General features: G+C 53.0%; 1 protein-coding gene across 1 annotated transcript; it reads right to left on the bottom strand.

Moving 5' to 3' along the window:
* Window positions 1-8,571: 8,571 nt before the first annotated feature.
* KRT4 (keratin 4) lies at window positions 8,572-14,965 on the bottom strand. Its single transcript, XM_075553284.1, has 9 exons — window positions 14,462-14,965; window positions 12,619-12,833; window positions 11,439-11,499; window positions 10,943-11,038; window positions 10,240-10,404; window positions 9,856-9,981; window positions 9,200-9,420; window positions 8,858-8,892; window positions 8,572-8,744 (listed from the first exon to the last, which is right to left on the bottom strand). Exons 1-9 carry the CDS (start codon window positions 14,963-14,965, stop codon window positions 8,572-8,574), a joined length of 1,596 nt encoding a protein of 531 aa, XP_075409399.1.
* Between the last annotated feature and the right edge of the window lie 5,860 nt (window positions 14,966-20,825).

The raw sequence follows: 20,825 nt of genomic DNA, 5'->3' as shown, positions 1-20,825 counted from the left end.
GATACATGTCAACATAGAGCTGTGTCGATGTTCTCACACTGTGACCGTCAGAAGCCAACCACCAGGCCTTTGTTCTGAGGCACCGCTGGCTGCGTGTGAGCCAACAACAGTTGGGTTACTAGTTCAGCACTTGACCCTCTGTGCCACCCAGAGGCTCCTAACTCCTGTTCTTCTCACTGCCTTTGAGTCTAGTCCGAGTCACTGCACCTCTAGAAGTCAGGGTGGCATTGCCCTTGCGGGTTCCCGAGACGGTTACATCTGTAGGGGAGTAGAAAACATCAACTGCTGGTTTTGAACTGCTGAGCTGTGTTTGGCTGCCCAACAGGTGATGACTAAGCCCCAAATTTAGGGGTGATGGAGGTCGCACTCATCTGCCCACAGTGTCCACACCTCTCGAAGTTGAAAGGCACCTTCGGCCTCACACAGGTCAGAATGGGCACCTTCCGATCCCTTGGGGGTATTTGTCATCACCATAAAATTCAAAAACACATCGAGATAAAATGTTTGCCTGTCCGCACGTGAATGTGAAAGATGTACTGCTCAAAATGGGTGAAGGGAGACAGCAGTCGGAAAGATATGAAAAAATAATAATTGATAAATTATCATGGGCTCATGTGGGAGAGAAAATGCTGACACCAAGGGCTCAAGTAGTAAGAAAATGTTTTGAAAATGATAATGACAATATATGTAAAAATGTGCTTGACACCAGGGTTGACCCCAACCCCAACTATGTGGACACACACAGCCCTCAGAAGAATGCACCTCAGAGGACAGCACTGGGGCTACAGCCTGGGGAGAGGGGCGCGTCGGATTAGAGCACACGGGAGAAATGAAAAAGGATGGAGAGGGAGGAGAGGACATCTGGCCCGCCAAGCCCAGAGGATGGTGTTCCTGCTCGGAGCAGACAATGTGCGGGGAGGACTGTAGGGCCGGCCCACTAAGGGACACGGCGTCCCTCATTGAACCATGGTGCTGCAGGGGACAGCACTGGAGACAGTGTGGGAATAGTGCACGGTCTGGTCCCATCACTCGGGCGAGGCACTGAGGGCATGCGCCAGAGAAGCAGGGGGAGGAGAGTGATGACCCAGGTAACCCCTGGGGAATACCAAAAATAGATTTGGAGACAGAGTGTGGCACCCCATCAGACTCAACTAGAAAACCCTCATAAGGGCCAACAAACAGACCTTGAACTATTTATAGGCTTTTCCATTTTTGTCAGTGGATTTGTTTTTGTTATTATTTTGTTTTTGGTTTTGGTTGTTGTTGTTATTGTTTTGTTGGTTTTTACTTCCTTTGCTGTTTTATTTGGCTTTGCCTGGTTTTTGCACTTATTGCTGTATCTGCATGTCTATCTAGATAAGACAGGAGGATAAACAATTAGGAGATGAAAAGAATGGGACCCATGGCTCCAGGAGATACAGGATGAGGGGAGCGGGGAAAAGGAAGGGGGGGTGGGTAACCAATCCAGGGACAAGGGAACAACAAGTGACTATAATCAATGGAAGGAAGGTCGTAGGATGCCTAATGGGGCTTAATCAAGGGAAATGTAGCAGTGAGGAATTACTAAACCTGAGTGAAGGCCGAACATGATGGTGGGGCAAGAGGAAAGTAAAAGGAAATAGAGGAAAGAACCAGGAGGGAAAGGACATTTATAGAGGCCTAAATACAGGCATGTACATATGTATGTATGTATATATATAATGAGAGGAGACTAGAACTACATACTCATAGCTATATGTTAAGAATTAGGGTTGCAGATGGACATTGGGCATCGACTCAAGTACTCCCTTAGCACAAGAACACTTTGTTCTAACAATCTGACATTCTGAGATGCTCGCCTTCCCCTACATGGTCATTGAAAATGGGTGCATAAGCAAATGTGGGGAAGAAAGCTGATGGTGCCCGGCTATCAAAAGATATAGCATCTGGAGTCTTAAAGGCTTAAAGATAAACAAGTGGACATCTAGCTCAGAAGCAACAAAGCCCACATGGAAGAAGCACACCAACCTGTGTGACCATGAGGTGTCGATGGGATGAGGGACCAGGCATCTAAGACCCAGAACAAAACCATACCCAAGGTGAATGGGAGGGAGACATGGAGTGGAGACCCAGTGTACATCTGTAGACAATTGGACATGCCCTCACAGAGGGGTCACAGGGAAGAGATGAGTCAGTCAGAGTGCAGTATAGCACTAATAAAACACACAACTTTCCTCTAGTTCTTTGGTGCTTTCTTCCCCCCACTATCATGACCTCAATTCTATCTTACAAATCAGATTAGACCAGAGCATGCACACTGCTACAGATAAGAGCCCAGGATAGATAAATCCCTCAGGGCCAACTAGGAGAGTAGAGATACCAGTAGGATTAGGGGATGGTGGAGGGAGAAAGGGAGTATCGATCACAAAAATCAACTACAACCCCCTCCCAGGGGGACAAATAACAAAAAAGTGGTGAGGGGAAACAGAGGACAGACGATGTAAGATATGGAAATAATAATCTATAACTTATCAAGGGTTCGTGAGGGAGGAAGGGCGGGGGAGGGAGAGAGGAGAAAGGGAGAGCTGATATCAGGGGCTCGAGTGGAAAGAGAATGCTTTGAAAATGATGATGGCAGTATATGTGCAAACGTGCTTGACACAATGGATGGATGGATGGATGGATTGTGATAAGATCTGTGAGAGCCCCCAATAAAATGATTTTTTAAAAGAAAAGAAAAGAAAGACATACTGCTTAGTCAATCCGCAAACATATGTGCCCATCGTGGTGTTGTTGTTGTTGTTGTTGTGACTCATAGAGGCCCTGTGGACAACAGAATCCTGTGTTCTCCCACTCATAGTAGCCCTATGGACAACACTGTGCCCATGGATCCTCTGAAATTTTGCAAATACACATCAGCCACCTGACTGACGGCCTTTCCGTCTCAGGTCTCAGACTTGTACCAGTCAGCCTTTCCCACTGCTGGACAGCTGTTCCCTGGGGAGGGACTGTGGGGCAGGGCTGAGATTCTCAGTCAGTCGGGTTCGGCAGCCCAACGACAACCAGGAGACTTTGCTCTCAGGGAGTTTTCCCTCCAGCGTCTCGGTAGAAGTGTGCATGTGAGTGACTTGGGAACCAGGTAGATGAATGTTCTTGGGTGTACAAACAGAAGCGATGGCCGGTCAGGGAGGGGAATTGACTTCCAGCTTGGCGCATGTGTGCAGGAGAGTTGGCAGTCGCGGGAAGCTTTCTGTGCAGGTGGTATTTCAGGACGGGTCGGACCGATGAGTCCGCATTGACTCCACGGCACTGAGTTTGCGTTTGAGGAGCTAGACAGGGACAGGGGCTTTCTAGATGGAGCAGGACTCTCCTTAAAGAGGAGTTCTTTCTTTGGGAGCGTCCCCCAAGAGGAGTTCCACCGCCACTGGCCCACCCCGTTCTCTGTGTCCCGTGCAGCCTTCCCTCGGCTAGAGTCTCGCCCCTCTCCTTTCTCTGTGCGCTGGCCCCAGAGGCCACATATCTAGTCAGGCTGGGCAGGCCTCTTCCTATCAATCAGTCCTCTCCTGCTGATGCGCTCAGTCGGAAGCCGTAGGTCTAAGTCAGCAAACGTTGGGTGAGGAGGCCCTGTAGGCTCTGAGTTCAGTTCTAGGGACCTACAGAGAGGGTGGAGGAAGCAGCCACATTAAAGACGCATTTGCTTACTCTTAAGATGGCGTTAGGATTCTAACCCTGGGACTTTGAAAGATGGGGGATAAGAATTCGAAAGAGGAAGGCGCTAAGTCTTGAAGCCCAAAAGGAGTGAAAGGGGTGTGGATCTGGAGCATGGATGAGGAGGATGGGGTGGGGTGGCGGGCGCTCTGGGCAACAAGATGGAAGGGCAGAAGTAAAGGAGTGGTGTGTGACACGGTACAGTGTATGTGTGAGACCAAAGCACTCAGCATCGCTCCAGAAACGGTTTAGGGCGGGGGGGGGGGGGGGGAGCAGGTTGCAGGTGATGGAAGACCGTGGTTTGATCCTTTACTCGGTGTACAGGTGGAGCTCTGTGCTCCAAGACTAGACAAGCTCAGAACTAGGCGTGTCTGAATGAACTGGCTCAGGAGAAAAGGAAGAGGGAACTCGGGGTCACCTGTGTACAGGTGTGGCCTTTGGCTTAGGCCATCTTTTGGCCTGCTGTCTGGGAACTGCTGCATCTGCACTTGCCCCTCTTTGCCGGGGACCCTCCTCTCCCTCTGCAGCTTGCTCTAGAGAAGTGGTTCACAGCTGAGAGCCGTGTGCTCACCTCCTTTGACCCTTGTCAATCTCTAGACGCTGCTCGCCCCTTCGGGGTTTGTGAGAACCTTCCATATGCTAAGGGCCGTGACCCTTCTACTTCTGACTCTCCTTAGATTACTTACCCGGCATCTCAGGGTCACCTTCATCCCTGCCACAACCACGCCGTCTGTGTTCAATCAAACTGGTTTTCCTCCGATGCCTTAGTGCGGAGCGTGAGCTCCAGGCGTCTCAAATAAACGGCACAGAAAAGAAACGTAAACCTGCGAACCTCCTCCTTCTGGGAGTAAGTGATCACCCGCCAATCTTTCCTCTTCTCCTGTTCACCTTCTCTTTCAAGCAGCCTACGGAAGACCTCTGGCAGACTGTCTGGGGATCGGGCCCTGCTCTGTTCGGTGGTACACAGGTCTCTGCCTGATCGTGGGCACTGACTGGAAGGCAGAGCCAACAGCAGCAGAATCCACGCAGGCAGCGGGGCATGGCTCTTACTGACAAACATGTGGTTTGAGGAGGGACAGCAGACAAACAGGATGCAGCTCAAACCTCAGTGGGCAGCTCTTCCCAGGCAGAAGACTGGTATACGAGCGTCCAGGGCGAGGCTGGCCCCCTGTTCCAAAGCTGCCAGGTTAAGTGGCGAGCTCATGTCTCCATTTACTCTACTCACAGCACCCAGGAGTCAGGTGCTGGCAAAGGAGGGCTGTTTGCCTCTGGGAAGATGCTTAAGGAAGGGGCAGTGGGTATCACTGCATGTCCTCTTGGCCTCGCAGTCTATTTTACACATTGAGGCCAGACTGACCCTTGTCAGGGCCGGATCATGTCTCACCTTTGCTTAAAACGTTCCAGTGGCTTCCCCTTCACCCAGAGTAACAGGCAACCTCATTCAAGATCTGTATCTTCTCTCATTCCTTTCGGAGCCCTGCTGGTGTGGTGGTGATGCATTCAGCGACTCGCTGCAAAGTAAGCAGTTCAAAACCACCAGCTGCTCCTTGAAAGAAAGAGGAGGTTGCCTACTCCTGTAAAGAGTTACAGTCTCGGAAACCCACAGGGGAAGTTCTGCCCTGTCCGGCAGGGTTGCCGTGGGTCAGAAGTGACTCAATGGCAGTGAGTTCGGGGTTGTTTTGGGTGGTTGGTTGGTTGGTTGGTTGGTTGGTTGGTTGGTTGGTTGGTTGGTTGGTTGGGGACACCAGAAAAAAAGGTAGGGAAACTTCAGAAGTGGTGCAAAGAATTTTCTGGAAATGGGAGGGCTGGGTCCAGAGCAGAGAGGCTTGGTGGTGAAGAGGAATGTAGACACATATGATCCTTTCTGAGCCAAACTAAGGTGGACCAAGGCCAAGTCTAGAAGCCAAGGGCTTAGGTAGTGGGGATCAGGGCGGAGGAACCAAATAAATTGAGTTACAGATTTTCTAATCCATTGTGGGGATTATTTCCGTAAACAAAGGTAAAACCAACTAGGGGAAGAGAGAGTATGGGGGTGCCTCTGCAAGGCCTTCAGGTTACTTACCTGTGTCCCCATAACTTGCCTAAACAGGAAGAGTTGGCCAGGATTCAACTCAAAGGATCTGTAGGTAGTGTACATCCATTATCTCAGAAGTGGCTCCACCCCCGCGCCCTGGTCATCTTCAGAGCAGCAGACGGCCAGCTCCACGCTAAGAAATGAATCGTGGCAGCACTGCGCTCTTGGCTTGTTCTAGAAACAGATGCCAACCTGAAATCTTTCCCCTCTTTCAAGTAGATCAGCTTTTGTTTTGATGTTTTTATGTACATACAAAAAGGTTCAAACATCTACACTGGCACTTGCCTGCAGCTGCAGACACGTTTACTCAGGAGGCCCATGGATAACCCAATCTGCGGCCTGACTGCACTTCCATTCAGTAGGGGTGGCTTCTAGAGCACCCTAAAAGCACCTCCCAGGGGGCTGAGGACCATGTGGGCCTGTGTGCGTCCCAGTCTTCTCCCTCACCCCCCCACCCCCCAGCTTCTCACGCTGCCCCGCCTTAACCTGCAACCTCTGGTGGCTGAGGCAGAGAAGCCCCACCCTGGCCACCACCCTCAGCTGTTCCTCCTCACCCTAGAAACTCAGAAAAGGGCCCGCTCGGCATTCTCCCAGGGGCGGAGTACCGCGGTGGGAAGAAATCAGAGCCCAAGTGACTGTGAAGGAGACTTCCTGTTCTGACACACGCAGAGGTGAGCCTCAGACAAAGGGCTGTTGGCACTGGACTGGAGAATAGCCCTCATCCCAAGGAGTGGCTGCTCCCTCCCGGTTAAAAAGGCCTTCAGATTAACCCTTTGAGGGCAGGGCAGCCCTGGGCCTGGAGAAAGGCCAGCCTTCTGTCTCCTGGCACCGTGTTGGTGGGACCGGGAGCATTGGGCAGCCAGCCCAGGGAAAGCGCATGCTCCGCATCTGCCACGGGGGGTGGGGGGCCCTTGGGTCCGGTGTGAACCGAGCCCAGGTGTCACAGTGCTTGCTCGTTGAGCTACTGACCTGACCATAAGGTCAGCGATTGGACACCACCAGCACCCTCCTCGGGAGAAAGACCAGGCTTTCTCCTCCTGTAGAGAGTGGCAGGCTCAGAAACCCACAGCGGCAGGTCTGCACTGTCCGACCGGGTCTCTAAGAGTCGACATTGACTCCATGGCCGTGAGTTTTCTTGGATGAATGGGGAGAGGGCATCCATCATTCAGTGGTAAGGTTCTCCCCTTTCATGCAGCAAACCAGGTGGGACTGACCGACAACACCCCTCATGCACACCCACCACCGGTCTGTCACTGGAGGCTCACAGACTGCCGTGATGCTGAGCTGCGTTCAGCAGAACTTCCAGGCTAAGACAGATGAGGAAGGAAAGTCAGGTGATCTCCTTCCAGAGATCAGCCAATGGAAATCCTATGACGGCCACGGTCCAATCTGCAACTGACCCTGGAGGCGGCACAGGACAGGGCATCTCTTCATTCCATTGTGCATGAGTCAGGCCACCATGAGTCGGGCCACCTAGACAACAGCTAGCGACCACAACTGTAGCCACAGACGGGGAGCTGTACAGCCTGTCTCTGGAAATGAGAAGTGACATCTCCGGCAACATTTTGGGACTGGTCCCCTATAGAAACAGGGTGACATCCGAAGAAATACCCAGAGCCCACCAGGACACTGGCTTCCATCAGGGGGTTGCATCCTCCGCCTTCCTCACCTCCCTCGCCCTTCCCATGTTCCTACCCCCCAGGAGCAGCAGCATAAGCCTGACCTGGAGCACAGCTGGGAGATGGGGAGGGCAGTAAGCAGTAAGCCTCCGTGAGTGCCACAGGCTGTCACGCCTTGCCAGCAAGTCTGGTCTTGTTGACTCCTGTGGTAGCTTCCAGAAAGCTCTGCTTGTCCAGTGGGATTTAGTCCCCTCCATGGAGTCGAATGAAAATATAGGGAGTCCTTGCTAGATGGTGATCGTCATCAATAGCACACACACACACACACAAAAACCCTCTGGTTCGCAGTCAATGATGCCCCCTTGACTGCCTTGCCACACTTGTCAGACCTCTAGACTTCGATCCCTCCCCTTGAGGGTCAACCTAGGATCCACTTTGTGCTGGGGTTATCCCAGAACTGGTTTGTTGTCCCTTAAATCTGTGCATCGCTAAGCAGCCCTCGGCTCCCAGCACTGATCTTCGCCCTCCGTCATCTGAATGCCTTAGATGCAGAGGACTGAGCAATGGACTGATGGCTTTCATCTGTAGACACAGATCTCTCTGGTCCCAGAATCCACTTTCTCCTGAATTAGCTGGATACACAGCCTTCTGGAGGCTTCCCAGGATGGATGACAAAGGCTCAGAATGAATGACAAAAGCATTTTATTGAAGAGTCACCAGAAGATGGGCAGAGGGCATGAGGAGAGCCCAACAAGACATTGAGGGGTTCGTGTCCTGGCCCTGCAGGGCCGCATGGTGCCAGATGATGGAGAGTGAGCTTGGTCCTGATGCAGAGGCATATCCGGGATCTTGTGGGAGACAGCACTGAGCTGGAAGGGGGCATGTGGAATGCTGGCCATTTGGAGAGGAAGCTCTGGGTGATGTGTCTCCAGCGTCCGTAGGAGCTGACACTCCACTCGTCCCAGGCAGGCCACCAAGCCCAGATGGAGAAGATGCCTCCAAACTTCAAGAGGGCAGAGCCCAGTCCCAACCACAAAGGTCATCCAGGAACAGAGGGCACGCAGGGGACAGCGGAGGGGACCCTGGTCAGATGAGCCCCAAAGAGGAAAGATAAAGGCAGGGCGATGGAAGCACAGAAACACCGGGACTGGGCCCAGCTGGGCTCACAGGCCTTCAGGGACCGCGTCTCCTCTATCGGTATCTCTTGTTCACGGTGGTGGAACAGATGATCTTGCTGCTGGAGCTGCCGCAGACGCCGCCACCAAACCCGGAGCCAAAGCCACTTCCGGCACCGGAGCCAAAGCCACCGCCCAGGCCGCATCCTGCACCCATGCCTCCGGCACTGGCCGCGCCCCCGACAACAGCTGCAGAGAAAGGGGAGACAGGATAGAAATTATTCCAACAGGCTGACCACTAGAAGACCCAACCCCACCAAGGTGAGCAAACACACGGCCGGGGGAGAGCCAGAAAGACTTACAGATGCTGACGGCACTCTGGCATTCCCCGGACATTCTGTGGAGGGGCGGAGAGAGAGAGAGAGAGAGCAGTGAGTTCTAGCAGAGCTCAAAGTCACACTCCACCCCCTGCACGCCCCGCAAGCCCCTTCCACACGTGCTTACTCTGTGCTCAAGGCTTCGGTTACCATCTTCTCATGTTGGCAATAGCCAGATTTTGAGACCTGAACATGCACCTGGTCTATGGTCTTGGTTCATCATGCACCTACCGTACAGCCCTTGCGCAAGGACCCAGGAGAGGTGCAAACTCATGACCCTAGAGCCCCTTCATCCCTCATGTTGCCTCCCTGCCCTACCACCCTCACCGGCACTCCTCGCCCTCCAGCAGCTTGCGGTAGGTGGCGATCTCGATGTCCAGGGCCAGCTTCACGCTCATGAGCTCCTGGTAGTCGCGCAGTATCCGGGCCAGCTCCTCCTTGGCCTGCTGCAGGGCGGCCTTGAGGTCCTGGAGCTTGGCATTGGCGTCCTTGAGCGCCAGCTCCCCACGCTGCTCTGCATCAGCCACAGATGTCTGCAGAACCTCGCACTACGGAAAAGAGAATTGCACTGTCCATCCTTCCTACCCTGCTCCCGAGCCTCTCCACCTCTCCCCACTCCCTGAGCACCAACTTTCTTTGGGTGTTAAGATAGCAAGAGTGTGCCCATCTTGACTGTTTGCTTTCTAACTCCCTTACTTTCACATTTATATCCCTGACATTTAATCCACTCTAGCCAGGACCCCCCACTGCCCCCACCCAAATCATGAGCTGAAGATGAGCGAAAAACTCATGAGGCGCCGAGAAACGTGTGCTGAGGTGTCTGTCCTGTCCTGCAGATCTGGGCCCTGTTTATGTGAAGAGCACCAAAGCCTCTATAGACAAGGTCAGGGTCTTCTGCCCTGGTGCCTTATCTGGTCATCTCCGGTGAGACATCTGCTTCAGGGCCTGGCCCTGAACTTTGGTTGGTAGGGGGTGCCACGTACCTGCTTCTTCACGTTCTCGATCTCGGCCCGCAGCCTCTGGATCATTCGGTTAAGTTCGGCGATCTCCATCTTGGTGTTCTTCAGGCTATCGCCATGCTGGTCCACTGAGACCTGGAGCTGCTGTACCTAAGACCCAGGAGACACGGGAGGACAGGTGTAAAGGGTGTTTGAATAGACTCCATTCTCAAGTCATGGCCTCAGGTGGGTGGCAAGAGTGATGTGAACTATCAGGGAGTCCCAAATCAGGCCAGGATACCTGATTCCTAACACCTGGAAGAATCCATTCATTTCTGACTTTTCTTCTCTTGAGCTTGCATACCCAGGTACATTCAAAGTCAATCCCGGTAAATCGTTCACATCTGCTGAGAGATCCTCAGCACTCACCTTGATCTGGTACAGGGCCTCGGCCTCGGCCTTGCTCCTTTGAGCGATGTCCTCATACTGGGCCTTGACCTCGGCGATGATGCTGTCCAGGTCCAGGCAGCGGTTGTTGTCCATGGACAGCACCACGGACGTGTCGCTGACCTGAGTCTGCATCTGACACAGCTCCTGCAAGTTAAACATTTCCCATCAGTCCCAGAAACCTTCTGTCGCCACAGAAATGGCTATGCCATAGGCACAGGAGGAAGCTGGGTTTCATTTCCATTACATGTGGGCCAGGGAGTAAAGCTCTGAGTAGGAATCCAGTAGTTCGTGGCATCTCAGAACCGGAAAGCAATCCCTCTGGTCTTTACTGCTCCTTGGAAACCGTAAGACACTTCATGTCTAATGCATGGGATTTTCACTATGCGGGATAGAAACGGAGTGAATCTATTCCACCAAAGGAATGCTAAATCGCAACAAATCCTACCCCAAGCAATCTTTTGCTCTAATCCTTTCTTCCAAGACAACAGCTGGCTCTGAGAAACCACGCCCGCACCCCAGTCGACTCTCACATGGACTCGTTATATCTGCAACCTTGTTGAGAACCCACTGCCCTGAAGTAAGGGAGCTGGAGTCCTTTCAAGGACCTGCGAATTCCACCAACAGCCTCTAAGGTCGGGGATCCTCTCTCTCCGAATGGAGGTGAGTAGGATGGAGTCCTCACCGCTTCATACAAGGCCCTCAGGAAGTTGATCTCGTCGTTAAGGGCGTCCACCTTGGCCTCCAACTCCACCTTGTTCATGTAGGCAGCGTCCACGTCCTTCAGAGGAGGAAGGGGATCAGAGGAGGAAGGGGATCAGGAAGTGCCATGGGGTCAGGCTACAGGTTCATGATGAGCTAGAATCGACTCAATGACAATGAGATTGGTCGAGTTGGAAAGGTGTTCTTCAGAGAAACAGATGAGGTGGTATGGGAGCAACCGTTTGATATACTCCACCCCTAAGTCCACCTGCAGACACGGAAGGTAACTATCCTGATGGGCTTTCTTCCCAAGATCAATTCTTTAGAACCTGGCTCTGTTCACACCCTTCACTTGCTTGCATCACCGAATGAGATGCAGACAAGAGAGGAATGGACCAAATCCACAATTCAAGGCCAAAGACCCCTCCCAAAGGGAAGAGGTACCCTCAGAGCACTTTTTGGCCCCCTTCCCCTCCTACCTTCTTGAGGACCACAAACTCATTCTCAGCAGTGGTGCGCTTGTTAATCTCCTCTTCATACCTGGGAGGAGGGACAAAAGCCAAAGAGCCTCAGATCTCTTGCTTAGTTGCAAACATCTAGCTACTTGGACCCATCCAGGTTATTAGCTATGCCCGCTCGTGTCCATTCAGCTATTTGCCTAGTGCAGTAACTATCACGTACAAGGAGGCAGTCTGAAGCCTGGTTTATCCAGATACATGAAAATCAAACCGGAAAGAGGCTTTTCAAGAGATCCGATATGGGGTGAAGGGAGATAGTGGCCGGTGTAAGATATGAAAAGAATTAAGAATAATTTATCAATTATCAAGGGTTTATGGGGGGTGAGGGCAGGGGAAGGAGGGAGGAAATGAGGAGATGATACCAAGAGCTTAAGTCAATAAAAATGTTTTGAAAAAGATGATGGCAACATATGTACAGATGTGTTCAATGGAATGGATACTTGTATATGTTGTGATAAAAGCTGTAAGAGACCCCAATTAAAAAATTTTAAATAGAAAGAGATCTGATATGAGAAAAAAGCAACAGTCATCTCCTTGGTTTTATTTCCATAAAAGATCTGTTCTTTCAGCTATTTTCGGTGGGTTAAATTCTCAGGACTGGTGCCCACACCCCAGTCCCTTCATTAGGAGTGAGAGCAAATAGAGAGAGAGAGAGGTCATTGTCTCAGTCATGCCATCATGACTAAGCATCTCTCTAGGTCATGTCCAGCACTGTGCTATGCACTTGCTCGACCTCATTCCTTTCACAGTCCTATAGATAGGAATAGTGTGCCCTGTGTAATGATTAAGGACACTGAGGCTCAGAGGTTATGCAAACGCCAGTCAGTGGGGGGATCTGTATTCAAGCCAGGTCTGCCTGCATTTACAACTGCTTTCCATCTGCTGGCTGTCTGAACCTGTTTCTATATGACAAAATCACTGACTTTATCTCTCATTTTCTATATGGGAAACACTTGAATTGTAGACTCCATAAAGTGTGACTATGTGAATACAGAGAAATGGACTAGATTGACCATCCAGTGCTCTTGGAGATGTCTGCAAAGCCTAGGATTCTAAACCACTGGAGAGAAGCCCAGGGAACCAGGGACACGTGCAGGCAGATGTGCGTGTTGGATGGCATGCCTTCCCCCCTCCCACGTACTTGGTCTTAAAGTCCTCCACACTGTCCTGCATGGCCTTCAGCTCAGATTGAAGACGCCCTTTGTCATTGACCAAGCCATCCAGCTGCTTCTTCAGGACAATCAAGTAGTTCTCAAAGAAGGGCTCGAGGTTTTTGCTGGATGTGGTGGTTGTCTGCTGTTGAAGGAGGTTCCATTTGGTCTCCAGCACCTTGTTCTGTTGCTCTAGGAACCGCACCTGGATTGGAAAAGGTGGTCGTCAACTGGTGGAGAAACTGAAGTTTGGGCAGGAGGTCCAGTCAAGACCAATACGCACCCAGTAAGTCCAAGCCAATTGGGCAGTCCAACAGGACCACCATATCGTTCCCTATGGACATCATGGTGGCCCTACTACTGAGCCCATCACAGCAACTGGGCCATGTGGGTTTCAGAGAACAGAGCACACCCCAAGCATCAAAGACTGACAGGATAACAACAGCAGCTTCCTACCCACAGGGATCCACTGGCCTTGGGAATTGCTGCTGGAACGCTGACCAGCTATGAAGTAACGGAATAATGCCATGAAGAGAAGCACCCATGGGCAGAGGGCAACTGACCCAAGGCAAAGGAAATATAACTTTAGGAAAGATATCGTTGAAATAAGCTTATTGATAAATGGACCCTGTATGCCCCCTAGGGATGTGTGCATCTCTGACTTTAGCTATTCAGGATCAAGGTCTAGACGTACTAGCGTCTCAGTTTAAGCGGAGAAGACTTCCTTGAACGTGGCCTCCCTCTATGGAAAGAGGAACCAAGGTCTCCGCTTAGCACTACCGTTCCACGTGATGCCCTTCAGAACCAAAAAGGAAGGCCATGAGGGTGGCTAAGCGGCGTTTAAATCCAGAAAGGGGTGTAAGGTAAACTGAGATAAGGAAGCACCAAACCCTTGGCCATGCTGCCAGACCTGTGGGCACTGGCGTCACAAGAAAGCCCTCTGGGTTCGCTCAATCTCAGTCTACCCCACGACGATTCGCACCCCGGGCCTAGAGGACTGGCATGTCACTGCGGGAGATTAAGGACAGGCTGAACCACAGCATTACCCTCCTCCATCCAGTCAAGGGGGGTTTGGGGGGCCTCCACTTTCTGGGGCTGATCTGCTCGGACTCCTCCGTCATACCTGACTGTAATGATTGAGCTTAAAGGACTCAAATCTCCAGAGGAATCGTGAGGAAGGAAGTTGGGCTACAAGAAGAAGGCCCATCCCTACAAGAAGGCCCATCCATGCTTTTCTTTGACAGACCCAGAAGAGAGAAATCCTGCCCAGGGGGCTGGGGAATGAAAGTCCTGGTTTTCCCATCGGCCCACCCAGCTGGAAACCTGCTCTTGTAGAAAACGAGCTTGTGCTTTCTTCTGCTCCAGAAGCAGAATAGCCACTAGTTTAGCTATTAGCAGGGGGTCAGTTTCACAAGCACCTCCATGTCCATTTGTCACATAGTGTTCTAATTAATTCGTGTAATTATTAATGGGGGCTGGCTGTGTGAACCCCAAATCAAAGTCTGAGACCAAGCAGGAATAGGATGATCCTGCTGCAGAGTGAAGCGAGTGAGCAGAGCAAGAGAAACCACGTGCTATGCCTAGCTGTGTGCAGCCCACCCGGAAAACTCCAAACAGGTAACTGCTCCCGGCATCCTCCCTGCCCACTAGCCCTGGAACAAAAGAGAAAGACTGAGCAACGATTCCTGTTTTATAGCTGAAAGATTAAGTTCCCGAGAAGTTCAGGGTCTGAAGGCCTGAAGGCCTAAGCCCCTGGAACCCTAACTTCTACCAACCCCTGTTGGCCAAGAGACCAGCTCCTACCAACCCCTGTTGGCCAAGAGACCAGCTCACCTTGTCGATGAAGGAGGCAAACTTGTTGTTGAGGGTCTTGATCTCCTCCCGTTCCTGGGTCCGAACCTTCTGGATCTCAGGGTCGATCTCCACATGGAGTGGAGTCAGCAGGCTCTGGTTGATAGTGACCTCCTGGATCCCTCCAGGAGGGCAGACAGGAGAGCCAGGACCCCCTCGGCCACTGAAGGAGCCCCCAAATCCACCACCAAAGCCGCCAGCGCCGAAACCAGAGCCGAAGCCTCCAGCGCCGAAGCCACAAGCACCGAAACCTCCAGCACCCCCAAAACCTGCGCCTGGCCGGGGGCCAGCCACACTGGAGCAGATGCTCTTGTTCCCCCCGAGGTTGTAGAGGCTCCTGCTGCCAAAGCCCCCAGAGGAGCAGCGACCTCCACCCCCGGACACAGAGACAGAGCTGAAGGCAGCCTTCCTGCCCCCTCCTACAACAGCAGAGCCACAGCTGAAGCCCCGGGGCCCGCCTCGGATGCACTGTTGCTTGGAGATCATGGCTGGAGTAAAGCGAGCAAGCTCAGAGGGATCAGAGAGAGGAGAGAGGGGCCAGGCCAGTGAATGCCTGAGTCCTCAGCCTGGGTCTCTTTTATGTGCTAGAGCCAGAGGGCTTGGTAACAGGGGCATAAAGGGAAACATCTGAAACATCTCTGGGCTGGGCCCTTGGCACCAGGCCATCCTTCTCGTACCTGCTGAGCATGTCACTAAACACACCTACAGAAGTCATTCGGAGGGCACGGGATATTGGATCCCCACACATCCCCCTCCAGCAGAACTTGAACTGGTGCCCCAGGGCCTCCTGGATCAGAGGGCCCTACCTGGACTCAGTCCTCCAGGTCTCCACCCACCGCACCTCCCTCTCACCAGCCCCAAGAAGGCCTCCCTGCTCAACGCCAGACACCCCTTCGCCTGTTCTCTGGTGCCCCGGAATTGAGAACTGGGGGACCTGGGTACAAGTGCACAGCCTGCCACAGGGCAGCACTGCAAGCTTCGCCCTCGGAGGGTCCGTGGCTTCAGCTGGAAGTCAGAAATAAGGTCCTGGCCTTTATCACCGCTCAGGACGCAGGGTGAATCGCAACTAATCGAGTACCTAGTAAACGGTCAGAACCGGGCATATAGATGCGATGATAACCACTGTCACTTCTTCGGACTCACAGTCTAGAACCTGCCAGGCTGCGGTCAAGACTGCCCCCCGCGTAAGTGCTACACGGAACCCACACCACTCCGTTCTGGGCATGGAGCTAAGTGCAAAGCGCACGTGCGTGAGAGGCCAGGCTGCCGGCAGAAGAACCCCCCTAAGGATGCCCTGGCTCTGATCCCAGCCCTCAGGACACCAACATCTTCTCGGGTGGGTGGGTGGGTGTGCGCACAATTCCAGATACGCCTGCTCTGGGCTGTCCTACCTCTGTGTCCTCGCTCCATTTGCTGCCTCGCTCGGCACCTGGTTTCCCCGGCCCAAGCTCCATCTGTTTCCATAGCGCTGTCTTTCCAACGTGTCGGCCGAAGTCAGCCGTCAGTGGCCTTTAGGTGCTGGGAACTCCTCTGGAAGCTAATGAAACCAACAGCCCCTTCTCAAAGGAAGGCTTGTAAGTGCCAAACCGTGACTGTATCCCCCCAACTTGCTTCTACCCCACGGAATGCAACAGATCTGCATTCTAACCCCCCCCCCCTCCCAGCGACCACTCTCTAGCTGTGTGGCCTGGGGCAGGCCCTCTAACGTCCTGGAACCCATCCTTTCCTCTCCAGAGTGTGAATGCCTGCACCACAGGTGCACCTTGAGCACCTGGGGTGATAGTAGGTCACTGGGTCCCGTGCCCAGCGGGGGGGGGGGGCCTTCAGTGCCCAGCACACAGTGGTCTTGATCCTCTCCCTGCCCAGACTGACGTCCACATTTACAGGAAGTAATTCAATACATTAGCATGCATTTGGCTCACACCTGGGGAAGGGGCTAGTCTCAATTTTGGAAATCCTTCTAAATGTGAGGCATGGCAGTGAGCAGGGCCTGGGTGATTCCCATAGGCCCAAGCTGACAGTGAACTGGCCACGAGAAAAAGAAATTGCTCCCTGCAGGCAGAAAGAGCAGGGCGCTCAGCAAGGAGAGATGACATGGACAGTGCTCCCCCACACCTCAAGGCCCCCCTCTCTTGTCACCCTACCTCTGATCTGCACCTCCCTTTCGTGGCCTTACCCAGGGTCTTTGCTCTCCCTGCCCCTGCCCAGTTGGCTTCTCACCAAACGAGAGGCTGTGAATGGCAACGAAATGGAAGAAGCCTCAGATTCATCCAAGGCCCCCGGAGAAAGCCCAAAGACCCTCCCGCAGGAAGGAGCCATTCTAGAGCCAGGACCCTGTCCTCCATGGGCTGGGGCTGACCACTCGCTCAGCCAACGTATATCCACTGAGCCCCCGCTTCCTGTCAGACAGGATGCTGGGTGTTTGACGCGCATGTATGATTTCATCTTCAAGGATCTCACGGCAGGGATCGTCGGGCTTGCTCACAACTGAGAACGTGGCATCTAAGAGAGCTAAAGCAGCTCCCAGGGGCACAAGCAGCGTAGGATGGAGCCGCACCACTGTGGTCCCAAAGGTTCTGCCCTCTTTAACCTTGAACCCGTGAGCCCTGCCTGGTATCAAGTCAGCTCTGTCATCTGCGTGGCTGTGGGAAGTGGGCCCAGGAGCAAGTCTGATTGGATGGACTGTTGGGGTCGAGGGTTTCAAGGTCACTGGCATCCCAGGAGCTACCCGTTTCCACCCTGGCCCCAGGACAGGCAGGACTGGGAAAAGATACCAGGCTACTCCAGGTCTGGGCTCAGGAACTGGAGGCTGCAGCTGTGGGAGCAGAGAAGACTCACGACCCACTCCACTGGGGAGCTAAGGTCTTATTGTCTAGTTTCCTACTCTGAGTGGAGTGAGATGGCTCCGCCGAGGTCTCTGCCCAGGAGGTCTGGAGCTCAGACCCCTAGCTAGCTCGCCTGGATCTCTGTGCCTCATCCTCATGGCGACATCCGCCTGCCTTGCTGTCTGTTGCCCGTGATTGGGGAGTTTCATGAGTAGGAAGAGGGTTTGTATCAGCAGGAGTTAGCCCCAGGGGGGCTCGGAATGCTTAGTTGCCTCTTGTCTTCATTGGCTGCAGCACTGCCTTGCCAGAAGGAGGTTTTGTGCTATGATGAGCCAGCGCTGTGTCCAACGGAGCCCCGTGAGTGGAACAAGATGTAAGTAGGGGCAGTGTGGGGCAGTGTGAGGAGGGGGTGGTATGTAGGTTGCGTGCAAGAAGCTCTGTAACACAACGTCAACCTTATTTTGTACCCGTGGTAGTCCCCCCTCCCCCCACCAAGCCATGGAGGCCACGAATGGGGGGGCTTCTCTATGCAGTTAACCCTTCATCGATGCGCGCACGCACACACAGTCTCTGAGATGCCACGCTGAATGAGAGGCAGGCTGAAGGGCTTCTCGGCCTGAGGGGCTTCTCTTGGAGCGCACCCAGGTGCTGGACACGGAGTGAAGAGCTTTTCTCCCAAAGGCTCCACTCCTCACAGTCACCCTGCCAAAGATGCACGGCTGTGGCCACTCCCAAGGAGAAAGTACAGAGGTGCCAAGGCTGCAGTTCAGAAAGGTCATGTAACTGGCCTGAAATCACGCAGCTAGAATGCGGTCGAAGCAGGGTGCCAGTTTCGTCAATCTGGCATCAAGACATGTGGCCTTATTTCTACACCGCATTGCCTTAGCTTGGAGATTCTTCTCCACGTAGAACCCAAAGATCCAAAATAAATGTAAAACCATGGCACTGTGTGCAGACCCCTAGTGTCTAGTCGCCAGAGCAGGGACGGGGCCTTGGCTAGCACGCGACACATTCGCAAGGGGCAGCTCCAGTCCAGCTGCCCTGGCTTTCCTGGCCTGATGGATCGCTCCAGTTATGTAGCCCTGTCCTTTGAAACCACCAGTGGGGGGAAGATGAGGCTTGCTACTCCCGTAAAGAGTTACAGGCTCAGAAACCCACAGGGCCAGGTCAACCCTGTCCTCCAGGGTCAATCAACCCCATCGATGGCAGTGAGCTTGTTTTTGTTAGGAGTCCTTTGCTCAGGAGCCCTGGTGGCGCAGTGGTTATGAGTTGGGCTACGTGGCGCAAGGCCGGCAGTTTGAAACCAGCAGCTGCTCTAGGGAAAAAGATGGGGGCTTTCTACTCCCATGAAGAGGAGCCATCTCAGAAACACACAGGGGCAGCTCTACCCTGTCCCGTCGGGGATCGCGATGAGTAGGCATCGACTGGATGGCACTGAGGTGTCGAGTTGTCCCTTACTCTGATGGCTGGGTGTCACAGATGGTGCATGCTTAACCCGAAGGTTCATGCCTCGAATCCACCCAGTGACTCGGTGGAGGACGCCTCTGCAGTCCACTGCCATGAGATGACCGTCCCCGGTGTGCCCCAAGGGCCATCGCGCAGCGGGATTGGCTCCGTGGCGATGGATTTGGTTCTGGTTTTTGCTTGGCCCACGAGGGGTCCCCAGGAGTCAGAATGAACCCCAAGGCCGGTGGTTTGGGTTTGGATCCCTGATAAGGATGTAGTCAGGCCTGACACTGTCCTGAGGGGATCCTTCTGTGTCCTCCAATTAACTCCATCCAAGTTAGTTGAATTACAAATCCTAGAATAAACTCACAGCCCAAGGGAGAAAGCTCGAGTCTGCAGCCATACCACCGCATGAGTCTCATTATTAAATCAGAATTGCCCGGGAGTTCACAGAAAGCCCCAACTGCAGCGTGAAACACCGAAGGCAGACATTAGAAAGAACTTCTTCCAGAGGCATTCTGCCCCCTAAAGATAGAGAGAACCAGGAAAGAGTTTCTTCTGAAAAGGAGAAGGTTCCCTCCCACCTGCCTGCCAGAGGGAAGGGACAGGCCAGGATGACTGATGCCCCAGCAGGGTGCTCGTCCCCACTGCCTGCCATGACCCTTCCTCATTTGGCAGAGGCTCCTGCCCTCGTCAAGGACGGGTGAGCAGCTGACAGGGCTGTGAGCCGGGAAGGAGGGTGTGTTTGCTGAGGATTTTCTGGGCGGGGGAGGTAAACCCTCACATTCAGGCCAGGATTACAGAGATTGGGGCCTTTCTTCACCCTAGGTCCCAAATCCCATCTGCGGTGTGGGAAACTGCCCTCCCTGGCCTGGCCTTCACCCCATTCGGCCATGGAGGCCGTGGTTGCTCCATTGGGCCTGAGTCACTCTTTGGGGAGCCAGAGCCAAGCTGGGGACCAGAGAGTCCACATTTCTGAAAAAGACTAGTCAGCAATTCCAGGAGAGGCCCAAGGGCAGCAGGAGGGCAGGGAGTCCTCCAGAAGGGGTGGGAGTCTGTGGGCAGGCTCCCCGCTTCTGGTGGGTGGCGGCAAATAGAGCGCCCCCTACTAGCCTCCTCTCTGGGCAGGAGTTTCTCTGTGTGTTTCATGTCCTTTGTTTTAATGCTTCAAATATTGTAATGGCCTTTTCCCAAAGGAACATGCAGTATCAAGCACAGAGAGAGAAGGTCAAAGAGACCGAGTTAGTCATCTAAAACAGCCAGTGACACTTGGCCAGCCCCTTGCCTGCCAGCATGGCTTTCTTGGCAATGGTGGATTTCAGTGGGGTGTTACATTATTGACACCCCTGGTCCAGTCTTTTTTAAATTATGCAATAAAATCAGTGTCTACAGCTGGCTCTCCCTGGTGTTGTGCAGACTGCTGAACTCCCCCGACAGAGGTAGGAGTAGGGAGTGGTTATTTGCCAACAACTTTGGAGGCAGTTGATTGTACCCTTCTTAAACTGTGCTTCAAATTGGTTTTGCTATGACCTAGCTGAAATGTGAATGCAGTGTCACTCCTCTAAGGAGCCCGAGTAGCTGTAGTGGTTACACGTCGAGCTGCTAACTACAAGGTCAGCGGTTCAAAACCACCTGCAACTCAGAAGGAGTAAGATGAGACTTTCTACTCCTGTGAACCATAACAGTTTCAGAAGCTCACAGAGACAGTTCTGCCCTGTCCTACAGGGTCGCTATGAGTGGGCATGGACTCCTTGGCAGTGAGATGACTCCTCTGGGGTTTTTTGCCTTTTTTCCTTTTTAATAAGAAAAGCAAGAATCGCACCAATGAAACACACAGCTTTCCTTTGGCTCTTTGGTGCTTCCTTCCCCTCACTATCATAACCTCAATTCTACCTTACAAATCAGATTAGACCAGAGCATGCGCACTGCTACAGATAAGAGCCCACAGCACAGGGAATCCAGGACAGATAAACCCCTCAGGGCCAACAATGAGAGTAGAGGTACCAGGAGGATTAGCGGAGGGTGGAAGGAGAAAGGAGGAATTGATGACAAGGATTAACCTATATCCCCCTCCC

This window comes from Tenrec ecaudatus, chromosome 6, assembly GCF_050624435.1.
Source record: "Tenrec ecaudatus isolate mTenEca1 chromosome 6, mTenEca1.hap1, whole genome shotgun sequence".
Lineage (NCBI taxonomy): Eukaryota > Metazoa > Chordata > Mammalia > Afrosoricida > Tenrecidae > Tenrec > Tenrec ecaudatus.
The sequence above is the reverse complement of the archived record's forward strand: the minus strand, read 5'-3'. Positions and strand labels throughout refer to the sequence as shown.